Source organism: Typopeltis vanoorti, chromosome 6 (assembly GCF_054136105.1).
Source record: "Typopeltis vanoorti isolate ZY-2024b chromosome 6, IOZ_Tvanoo_1.0, whole genome shotgun sequence".
Taxonomy (NCBI): Eukaryota; Metazoa; Arthropoda; class Arachnida; order Uropygi; family Thelyphonidae; genus Typopeltis; species Typopeltis vanoorti.
This window is the reverse complement of record NC_143554.1, coordinates 41,378,796-41,391,495: the sequence shown is the minus strand read 5'-3', so window position 1 is coordinate 41,391,495 and position 12,700 is coordinate 41,378,796. Positions and strand designations below refer to the sequence as shown.

The 12,700-nt window shown below is 32.7% G+C and overlaps 1 protein-coding gene across 2 annotated transcripts in view; it reads right to left on the bottom strand.

The window, feature by feature from the left end:
• The window catches only part of LOC150105402 (uncharacterized), a 150,205-nt gene extending 141,585 nt beyond the window's left edge, over positions 1 to 8,620 (bottom strand). Inside the window, exon 1 of one of the 2 annotated variants that reach the window (XM_090394776.1) lies at positions 7,882 to 8,620. In XM_090394776.1, coding sequence (XP_090250902.1) covers positions 7,882 to 8,060 — 179 coding nt within the window. In that variant the 5' untranslated portion in view covers positions 8,061 to 8,620. The remainder of the gene's footprint in view (positions 1 to 7,881) is intronic. The other variant, XM_090394777.1, reaches the window with a different exon arrangement.
• Between the last annotated feature and the right edge of the window lie 4,080 nt (positions 8,621 to 12,700).

The window sequence follows — 12,700 nt, the reverse complement described above, 5'->3', positions numbered from 1 at the left end:
AAATACTTATAAATAAAGAAAAAACTTGTTATTATTTAAGGATTTTATTGTCTTTTTAATATATGACTTGCTCAATAATATATGACTGTATGACTTGCTCAGTTCGTTTACAGCTTTATAAACTTCATCTAAATTCTCTCTTACAGACCTTGTTTCAAGTAGTGGATTATGCGCCTCTGAGGCCCTAGACGCAATTTTGTTATAAGGCCCTTTATGTAAAAGTGTTTTTTTATATATTAAAAGACAATAAAATCCTTAAATAACAACAAGTTTTTTCTTTATTTATAATTATTTATTTAATTTGTCTAGTTAGTATTACAACTTACAATGTTACCTATCGTACTTTTAAATCTGCAAATTAATCGATAATGTTTTCATAATTTAACATATTAACTATAACATTTTCTATAAACATTATGGATAAATCATTTCGTCTGCCCTAAACTATTTCTTAAATATTTTTTATTATTTTTAAGACCGAAAAAGAAGGTTCGCCACTAGCATTGCTTATTGCTAAAGTAAAAAAAAAATTAAGATTGTCTCTACGTTTTTTAGAGGTATATTTGTTTGCTATATGATTTTTGAGGCCCCTCGAGACAACGAGGCCTACCCGCGCGCTTAGTGCGCCTATTGGGTAATCAGCTACTGCTTGTTTGGTAGATTTATAAACTACGAAATCGAAGAGAAGTTGTAGGAGTAGCTGCTTATTTCAGATATCAGTCTAATCGCTCTTTTTGTTCACTTAATAATATCAATATCCTTGCTTTGTGTATGGAATTTATATATAATAGTCCTTAAGAGAACTGCGGGGCTGTTAACAGTTGTTAATCGGTTGAAAGTTACTCTGATGTTATGGTCTTTGAAAAGAGAAGCAGTCCTAATGGAGAGATAGCCAACATATGGAATGGAGATCGAATCTCTATGCTAGACGTTCTAGTTACGGCAGGGAAGGACTGTTTGAAAACAAAATCTTGTCAGCCGTGTTTTTGGGTGTTTTTGAATAACCGTTAAGAAAAAAGAAATTTGAGAGGACCTGAAGTTCTGTGGCAAGTCTGTCTTCATTTTTAAAATCGAACATGCTCGATTCTTGAAGGTGTGGATGATACCTGTTGTCTAACTGGTACTGCCAGTGGAGTCTTGATGAAGCCACAGATACTTAATTTTCTAACATAAAACATATCAAATAAATAATAATTATGAAAATTACAAATTAACTCTATACAAGCTATAGCTGTTTTTTATAAAGTACCTGATATTCTCCTCCACTGTATTTGTCTAACAATCAGACCAAAACCAAGGAAGCTCAAGGAAAGTCTGAGCATTCTCCTGTGTTGCCAAGTATCTCCCAAGTTTTATTCCACTGTAATATTGGTTTTTTTCCACCCCTAATACCATGCAATACGATCAAAAACATATACCGTTTATTAAAGAAGGTATGCATCACAACTTGTAAAGGACAAAGTTTTTCAGAAAACTTCCTGTTTCGATTTTTTGTGTTACGTTAAGAAGTCAGTCTTCGAGATGAACGAATGAACGAATATATATATATATATATATGTGTGTGTGTGTGTGTGTGTGTGTGTGTGTGTGTGTGTGTGTATTCCTGAGCTTCTATTGTAATGGTGCATTTTAAAGAAAAAATATTTAATGACTTTAAATCGAGATAAAATATTAAGTTTTAATGAGAATGATACAACTACTTTCAGCCTTTTACAGCCTTCTTCAGGTAGAACATAATAATAAAAAATTGAAGTTACAAAAACTGAGAATTACAGGCAAAAAATGCAACACATAATTGACACAAAAACGTTGTATTTTACAAGTTGTTCTATCTAACGCGCTATTGTTCGTTGCATGCGTGCTTGCGGGTTCTCGTGAAGGCCAGTATTGAACAACTGCAGCATGGCTATCAGGGATGTTGTAACTCAAATTGCTGTTCACATGTTCAGGATTAAGGAGGATTTCCCTGGATTCCACGATTTCCTCTCAAACTCATCACTGAAACGAAAAATGTTTTCGGATTTATCCCAGCAAACTGAGTGACTCTGTATATCATCATGAGGATTGTTTGAGAAAAGAACATGACTGGATAGTGCAGATGCATGTGATCTTTTATAGGAGATGTTTCTCTTATGCTCTTCTATACGAAGTTCAATAGATTTGTTAGTCTGTCAAAAATAAGGAATATTACAATCGCACCATAACTTATATACACCTGGATACTTCAGGTTGTGATGAATAGGCTTCGGATGGCTTACAAGAGAACGGACATTAGGGAGTGTAGTGAAAAACGTCCTGATGTTGTATTTTTTAAGGACTTTAGCCAATTTATTGGAGACTGAACTGATGTAAGATATTGAGACCCGAAGAAATCCTCTATGAAGACGAACTAGTCGTGCAATCTACTTAATTAAATAGTATTTTTTACTTTTATCTCTCGGCTTTAAGTCATTTAGTATATATACAATATATATTACTGGAAAGCAGTTTCTTCGTTTCTTAAACTGTGTTCCGTGGAACTCTATGGGTTCCGCCAAAATGCTTAGATATTTCCAAGAGTATACAAACGTTTATAACTTGTATTAGAAGTAATTTGTGTAAAATATTTATTAAATTTATGATTCGAGTTAGATTAGAGTAAGTTAGATTTCTTTTTAAAACAATAAAAGGTAGTGGAACTACTACAAACATGTTGAAGAGCGTACAGCATCAAAGAGTGAACGAACGTAACTGCAGCAGCTGAAAGTATCGAGACGTATACACTACTGTGATTGATTTAAACATGAAAATATTATCGAAAGGCCTTAATTCTAAAATACTTATGTTGCTTTCTTATTTGAAATGTTGTGTATTATATATTATTTTGACTGAAAATATTTTGCAAGCGATCGCTCATTGTCATAATTTCATTCCGATAATATTTTTATGAAAAATTTCACAGGAGTTCTCAGAAGAAAAAATATGTAAGGTTCCGCAATCTCAAAAAATTTTAAGAAGCACTACTGCAGATCTCATAAGCATGAAAATTCCTTATGAGTGTTATAATAGATGCATTGTGCACATTATAACTGATTCTGTTTCTCCTCTCTTCGCACGGATCATTTGCCTTGCGGTCTTGTACCGAAGTAATAACCTTGATATGTCTTTAACAAACACACACACACACACACACACACACACACACACACACACACACACACACACACACACACACACACACACACACACACACACACACACACACACACACACACACACACACACACACACACACACACACACACACACACACACACACACACACACACACACACACACACACACACACACACACACACACACAGTAAAGAGAGAGAAAGAGAAACAGACAGACATGATGCTTACTAAGCCAACTACTTGTAACCATCCTATTTATAACTTGGAGTTGTTGCGAAAACTAAATTAATCATTCTGTATTATAGTAATGTGGTTTAGAGACGCCATTCATTATCACAGCATTTCATACAAAACAACTCAGAGTTTAATATAATACAAAGTATTTGTGTAATTTGTATTCATATAATTTTGCATACTTTTTTAGTAATTTTGGAAATTGATGTCGTCCTATAAAAAATTGAAAATACTCAAAAACTTGTTTGAATACAACAAAATTTTTATGTACAGATAGAAGGATGGATAAATCAGTTATTGTTCTCCGCATTCTATTTTTCCCATACTTTTTTATAACCATGTTCGTCAGATGCCAGAAAATTTGATTAGAAACTTTAGTTAATACTGAACGTATCATCGAAATAACTCAAAATGCATTTTTTTTTATCTTAGGGACTAAATTTGTGTGATTGCTATACTATTGGATTGCCTGGTTAGAACATGTGAAGTTGGGCATGCTCTAATTAACGAAAGTGACCACAATGGTTATTTTCGTCAGGTTTTCTTTGGCTATTGTGATGGATTGCATCTGATTAACAACCCACTTGATACTGTTACTTAGAGGATATTTTATCAAAGCAAACAGTGTATTGATAGCCAAATATTCTATATAATCATTAAATGTTTTACTTTTGCATTAATTGTATTGATAAATAATCAAACTGTTTTTCCTTTAAAATTGGTAAACCTCGTTGGCTTATTTATAATAAAGGCAGGAGACATCATATCCTATGCATTTATGAAACATAGGAAGTGATCCTGTTTTGCTTAACTAAATGGAAGACATAATATATCGTGTACATCACTGGTCAAAATTATACGGACATCCCATTATAGTGGTGGATATGACCATATAGGTTACACCATGGTGCATACAGATAAAAGGAAGGATGTCTTCAAATATTCATAGTCAAATGGGCCGTGCTGAGAGCGCAGTAACTTTCGACAAGGTACTATTATAGGAATGTCACCCTCGCAACTTAGCTTGGAAAATTTCTGCCCTGCTGCAGCTATCCCAATCAACTATTGTGATAATTAGAAGTCATTGTCAAGTAAAAATGCATAGGAGCAACAGCAGAATCACGACCTGGTAGGTCTCATTTGCTGGAGACTGTGGCGCGAATAGTTGCCTGTCCTCGATTGCAACACTCGCTACAAATTTCCTAAATGGCGCTTCAAGCAACACCTGCACCACAACTATTCATAGGAAGCTGAAGAAAGCGGGTTTTCATAGCTGCTTAGCCGCACAAGCCTAACATCAGCAAGGGCAACTCCAATCTGGTAGAGTGGTGTAAATTTCGCTTCACCATCCGGTAGTGCTACCGCCGGATGTGTGTTTTCGGATGCCAGAAAGCTACCTGTCCCAAAGTGTTGTGTCAACTGTGAAGTGTAATGGAGAAGGCACCATATCGGACTGTTTTTCAGAGTTCGGACTGAGCTTCCTAGTTCCAGTGGCAACAGCTCGGTGAAGGCTCTTTCCTGTATCCATACAACAATGCCTCGTCCACAGAAAGATCTGTGCTGGAATGGTTTGATGTGATAGGTGTCGAAGAACTTGACTAGCCCACACAGAATTCTGATCCAAATCCCATGAAACATCTGTGGAATGAATTGGAAAAGCGACTGCGAGAAAAGCCGAATCGCCCGACATCAATGATCAGCATTAATACTTTTCTGGAAAAATGGAAAATGGAGGGCATCACTGTGGCAACGTACTACCCAAAATGGAAAGTGAATATTAAAAGCTGTTATAGCAGCAAAGGGTGGAACAACTCCAAATTATACTTTCCATATGAGAGAGAGAGAGAGAGAGAGCTGAGATGAGGAGACGTCCCGGATATTTTTGATCAGACAGTGGACACTGTTCCAGCACACTGTTGAATATGATGGAACTGAGAAATGAAATTGAGTCTGGAGGAGTATTTTTCTATATTTATCTTTAAGAACCAGCTAAATAAATTACATTATTGAAATCCCAAACTTGTTTATTATTGTTTTAAAATAAATATACAGTTCAGCGTATTAAAATGTTTTAAGGTTTCTTCTCTTATTTCGCAAAAATTTCGATTCAGATATTCATTTCGTTGCATTTAATTTTTTTCTTTAATAATTGTTTATTGAAAAATATGATAAAGAAGATGAAAAATAAGAAAACACCAGGAGAAGACAATATCAATAATGAACTATACAAAAATGCAGGTGAAAAATTTAATGAAAGACTTCTGAAATTTTTTAATATGGTTTGGATGTCGTGAAAAACTCCAAACTCATGGAGAAAAGCACTGGTTTATCTCAATCTATAAAAAAAGGAAATAGAATGTAATAACTATAGGGAAATTAATCTGCTAAATACAGGATATAAAATATGTGCAGGAATATTAAAAGAGAAGCTAAACAGTATTGTAGAGGACAAACTACTAGAAGAACAAAACGGTTTCCAAAAGGCTGATCTGCATAGATCCAATTTTTATTCTAAAATTATTAATAAAAAAGAGAAGGTAATTTCAAAAAGAAACACACGTGGCCTTTAATGATTATAAAAATGCCTCTTACAAAATTAGTAGACAAAAAGTGTTTTAAATATTAACCGATTTAAATATATCAAACCAACATTTACAATCCGTTCAAGAAATATATACAGGAAATAAAATTGCAATTAAATTAGAACACATCTCAGAATTGAAAGGAGTACGACAAGGATTTACCCTCTCACCCCTGCTTTTCAATATATATAAATAAAATTATACCAGTCTGGAAACAGTATAATCCATTTGGTGTACAAATAACCCTACAAATGAAGGTAGATACACTACTATTTGCAGATGATCAAATAGTATTAGCTACATCAGAAGATGATTTACAACGATTATTAAATGATATCTCAAAACAATATAATATGACAGTATCTAAAGAAAAAACAAAAATAATGGCATTCTGAGGAGAAAACCCAATAAGAAGCAAAATAGTGATAGAAAATAAAATATTAGAACAAGTAAATACTTTCAAATACTTGGGATGTGGTTACGAAAAAATACGAAGAAGAAAAAGACATAGGCACTAAAATATCAAATATCGTCAAAGTAAATGGCATAATAAATAATATATTTAAGCCATCCCTATACAAAAACACTAGAATCAGACTATATAATGTCTTGTCAAAACCAACTCTACTATATGGAAGTGAAACATGGACCATAAAAAGGAAAGATGAAAAGCGAATTCAAATAGCAGAAATTAAATTTCTCAGAAAAACAGCTGGATGTATCAAGTAGGACCATAAAATCAATGAAGAAATTTTACAATCCCTGAATATAAAACCAATTAATTACTACATAAGAGATTATAAACAAAAATGGATTGAACATTTAAATCAAATGAACAACAGCAGACTATCGAAAACATTATACAGATATAAAATACGTGGAAAAAGAAGAATCGGAAGACCAAGAAAGAGATAGCATGAGACCGTAGCAGGCCACTTGACCTAAATTCCATGTTAGGAAGAGGAAGACATTCATTTCGTTGTATTTAATTTTTTCACTCTCCTGAGTATGTATAGTAATAAGTAATACAGCTTCGTTTTTCATTCGCTTTTGCTTATTCTTCAACTCTTATATATATAACAGACTTCTTCATAACAGTTCACTGTATAATTTACTAGAGATAAAAACAGACGAAATTTATTCATTACATGAATAAATAAAAATGTATTATTTATATTTATAGATATTGCATTCTTTTTAGAAAAATGTTGGTAATGAGACTTTCAGTTTTTAAAAGAACATTTAATGGTTATTAGCAACGGTTTGTTCTTGTTTTTATAAATAATAATAATAATAATAATAATAATAATAATAATGATAATAATAATAATAATAATAATAATAATAATAATCTGATAAACACTGTTGCATAGGGACAAAACAGAGCGATAATTATTTTTAATGAATAATTACACTCATGATTATTTATTTAAATAAATGCATAAATATGAACATTACATATGAAGGTGGTTCATATTATTTGTAACATAATATAGAAATTTTCCATCTATGAGATTAGATTGAAACATTCATTAAAATAAAATTAGATATCCTTTTAAAATAATTTATGTGACTTCCACCCACAAGAGGTTCTAAACCTGTACATTACTGTGAGATAAATTAATCGTACTAATTGTGTCTACGAGATTAACTATTTTAAAGTTTTTTTTTTTGCTTTGGATTACCTTATAATGCATTTGAATAATAAATAATCATGTTTATATTGATCATTACATGAATTAATTACGTGAATTAATTGAATTCACTTTAAAAATAAAATAAACGCTGTCTACAGTTAGTATTTTAGAACATTATATAGTGTAATTCGATCTGAACTATTATATTAAGTTTCCAACTTTTCTACTTTTAAAAAGCCTTCATATTCATGAAGAAAATAATATCGACTTACCTTTTTTGTCCGTCACCAAGAAGGAAGCGGTATAGTATAGTGAGACAGCCATAGCCTATTAAAAAAATAACCATTTCTCTGTACACTGTCTTCCAAACACTTCCCCTCCACCGAAAGAGAAGTCGGATAAATCCACCGGAAGTAGAAGAAGCAACGTCGTACTGGTAGCTAACAGTCATAATGACTACGATAGAACTGGTAGTGTGTTATGGAAAACTTTGCTGTATAGCACTTTATGGCAGCTACGGTGAACTTCTTTGTATATATATATATATATATATATATATATATATATATATATATCCGGGAGAAGGAATTTTGTGCTTATTTTGATTTAATTGGCAAAAATTCACAAATGCAAAATATCCATTGTAGTCTATTCTATATAAACGTAGCGAATTATTCCTATATATTCCCTGGGGATGAATTTTGCATTTTTGTGCGAGAATGATGCTAAATACACTTGTTATCGTAGCCTTATGAAGAACATATATATGATGATTCAGCCATATAGCATTTTCACAGAATTCTTTTTTATGTACTAATCAGAAATAAAGTACCAGAAATGGCATGCATCAGGTATTATGTAAAGGAGCCGATATTCTAGCACTCCCTTACTAGAGCTCACCTTTACTGCCAGAAGTAATGGATAATAGCAGAAAAGTCTACTTGTCCTTGGCCGCCTGAGACACGTCGTAGCGGCTTGGGCTATATTCGGAGTTGGCAAAATGTCTCACTCTCCGGCTGCAAACTAACGAGCAGGACACAGGCCTACCGCTGCTTTAAGGTATCGCAATCATAGAGAACCAAGATATATTGCCACGTTTCAAATTGTATGTATGCCATCGGTATAACTGCTGTCTGCTGAAAAGAAAATGATATCAATGTCTTAGAAAGACATTGTATTTTTTTAAAGTACGGAAGGCGTTTATTTCAAAAGGCATGTACGTTTTTAAAATTCTGAATATAAAGACCACGCAAATTATTGCGATGTTTCATGACCCACTTCGTTTCAAATGGATAATAATGGCATCTATTTTTTTTTAAAATTACGTTTTAATATTTTTTACATTTTTTAATATTTAAGAAAATGTATTTAAATTAAATTACTTTACTTTATATCTTTAAAATTTATAAACTAAAATAGAACTTTAATTTTTTTTCTTCTTCCTGGCTTCCCGTATTAGGCAATTGTTTGCCTGTAACGTTTTCAAGAGTTTAAAAAGTCATCTGTCCATTTCCTCCCGAGTCTTCCTCTTGATCGGTGTTCCTTTGGTTTATATTTCCAGGCAATATTTGACCATCTGTCCTCAATCATTCTTTTTATGGTTTTACCAGTTCTTTCTATAGTTTGTGATGTCATCTGTTATGTTAATTATCGATAACTGTTTTCTTAGTTCTTCGTTTCTTACCTTGTCTATTCTTTTATAGCGTGCGAGCGGTTTTAGGATCTTAATTTCTGCAGCTTCCACTTGTCTTTTATCTGGTTCTCCCCAAGTCCATGTTTCACTGCCATATTTCAGAATTGGTTTGGCTATTATTTTATATAGTTTCATTCGGGTTGTTGTGGACATCTGTTTATTGAAGTGTCTGTTCAAAGTTCCAATGACTGCTAGAACTTTTTGCTTTTTATATGCAATGCAGATTTCTCCATTGGGGCTTATGAAATTTTCCTAGATATTTAAATTTGTTCACTTGTTCTGTTATTTTGTTGTGTTTGCATCTTTTAATTTCTTTACCTTGAAATGCTATTGATTTCGTTTTATTTATTGAGATCTTCATATCATACTGTTTTGTTCAATACGTGTAGATTTTTCTGTAATTGGCCTTCATTTTCAGCAAAAATAACTCGATCGTCAGCATACAATAGTCTGGTTAATTCTTTATTTCTTATTTTAATTCCTATGATTTTGTTTTTCCTCCATTCGGTTGAAATTTTATATATTTAAGATTATATATATTATAATCTTAAATATATAAGAGTATATATATTTAAGAGTATTGGTGATAATCGACTTCCTTGAATGAGATCTCTATTGGTTTTAATTTTTTCAGTTGCTTCATTATTAATTTTAATATAGCTTTTTTCTATTAAATTTGCTATTGCTTTTGTGGTTTGAGGTGGAGCCTTCAATTCGTACAGTATATTGATTAATTTTGTTCTGTTGATTTGATACTAGGCTTTCTCATAATCTAGGAAGGCCACATATGTTGGCAGGTTAAATTCCATTCTTTTTTATATAATTTGTTTGAGTGTAAATGTGGGATCTATGCAAGATCTTCCTTTCCTGAAGCTGCATTGTTCTTCTCCAAATTCCTCGGCCAATGGTGTTAATTTACTGTTAATTATATCTACATAGATTTTATAGCATGTATTTAATAAGGATATTCCTCTGTAGTTTTCACAATCCTTTCTGTTTCGTTTTCTGAATATGCTTATGACTATTGCTATCTTCCATTCTTGTGGGATGTTTCATTCTTCCCATATTCTGTTCAGAAATTTAATTAATCTTAATTGAAATGATTTAGAGCTGTATTTATATAATTCTGAATTTATTCCATATTCTGCTGTAGCTTTTCTATTTTTTATTTTTTCCAATATTTTCTTTAGATAATTTAACTGTATTGGTTCTTCATTTGTTTCTTGACTTATGACTAGTTTTATTTCAATTTGAAATAAAATTATTATTGTTTAGAAGTTGGGTGTAGTGATTTGTCCATTCTTTTGTGGAGAGGCCTTCTAATTGTAAATTATTCTTTGTTTCTTGAGACATTTTTTAATGATTTTATAGCTCTTGAGATTAGGTCCATTTATGTCATGCTCTAATCTTGATACAAGTTTTTCCCAGTCTTGTCTTCTTATTTTCCTGGTTTCTCTTCTTGTTAATGCTGTGATTCTTTTATATTCTATTTCATTTTCTATGGTTCTGTCGTTTAGCCATTTAAGGTAGATTTCTTTGTTCTTTCTTATAAAAGATCCTATTTCTGAGTTCTAAGTACTTAGTCCTTTCCTTTTTCTTCTTAGTTTTGTTCCTGTGGCTTCATATTCTGCTTGTTTTACTATTTGTTTAATGTTTTGCCATTCATTTTCTATATCTCTATCTTCATTTATTTTCTTTGTATGATTTGTAAGTCTTCTTTGATATAGTTCTCTGATACTATCTTGCTGTAACAGTTCTATGTTAAATTGCTCCTGCTTTTTTTTTTTTTGTTCTTGCATTGTTTCTATTTCTCTGGTTTGGGATCTTAATAATACTGATTAATAAATGGTGGCCTGAGTCAATATTGCATCCTCTGTATACTCTGCAATTTCTTACCAACTTCTCTATTTTTTAACTATTATATAGTCAATGATGCTTTTATATCCTCTAGCTTTCCATGTATATTTATGTATATCTTTATGTTTAAAGAAGCTGTTGGTGATTTTCAAGCTATTATAGGTTACAAATTCCCTGAGTTCTCTTCCATTGATATTTATGTTTTCTCCTTGATTGCCTATTAAATCTCTAAATGGATTTGATCCAATTCTAGCATTGAGATCGCCTGCGATGATTAAGTAATCTTGTTTATTTGTGTTCCGAATTACGTTTTGAAGGTTTTTATAGAATTATTCCGTTTCAGATTTTTTTTCTTCTTCGGGTGCATATATTCCTTTGATTGTAATAAATTTCTTATTTAAGTCTAGCCGTTATTATTTTTCAGAGATCCAGTTATATGATTCAATTTTTTTCCCCATTTATTGCTGATCATGATGGCTATACATGCAGCTGCTCATTTTTCGTTTATGCATAATATACAGTGGAGTTGGGTACTCCACTGTATATTATGCATAAGTATGCATGAGATAGTATACATAAGCAAATAGAAGGAATGAGTGGAAGGAGGGTAATTATTATGGGGGGATTTCAACTATCGTAACATTGATTGGAAGGAGGAGAGGACACATGGGAGGAAGGAATTGGATTTTATGCAGTTATTAAGGAATAACTATCTGTGACAGCATGTAATGGAAAATACTAGGGGTCAAGAGAGTGCCTGACCTTGTAATTGCATCCGAAAATTTTGTTGTAATGCATATGACCACGTTGCTTCCAATTGGTAAGAGTGATCATAGGGTCTTGACCTGGGAGGTGGATAAATGTGTGGAATTTTCAATTAAGACAGGGTACATGTGAAATTACCGGGCTCGTAAGTATGACAAGCTTAGGAGATTGCTTGGTTCAGTTCAGTGCAGTGGCATGTAAAACTGCAAGAACTGGATGTTAATAGTGCATGGGAGGTGGTTAAAGAGTGTCTGCAGGAGGAAATGGCTGACTGTATACTCAGAGTCCGAATAGTAAATCAAGTAGGGTTAAATGATGAATAACACCATTAAGCTTGAGCTGCAAAAAAGAAACAACTGTGGAGGGAATTTAAGGAGAAAGGTGACGTGCAGGCACATGAACGGTATAAAGCGCAGGCCAGAAGGGTAACGAGTGTGGTAAAAAAAAGCAAAAGCGGATTATGAAAGAATATTATCCATGCAGGCTAAAGAGAATCCCAAACAGTTTTTTCGATATGTTGCAAGTATAATAAAAAATGTATACTGCAGAATGATTTTAAAGAATGCCAATGGTAGGGAGGTAACCGAATCAGTTGATATAGTGGAATTACTGAGTGAGCACTATGCAAGAGTATATCATCCAGGTGGTGATATTGCAGGAATGAAGGAACCAACAGCTTATACGGGAATTGTGGTGAATGAAATGGAGGTGAATAGTCTATTACAAAACCTCAATGTGAATACACCCTGTGGATTTGGATGGTATACCAGCTTGTG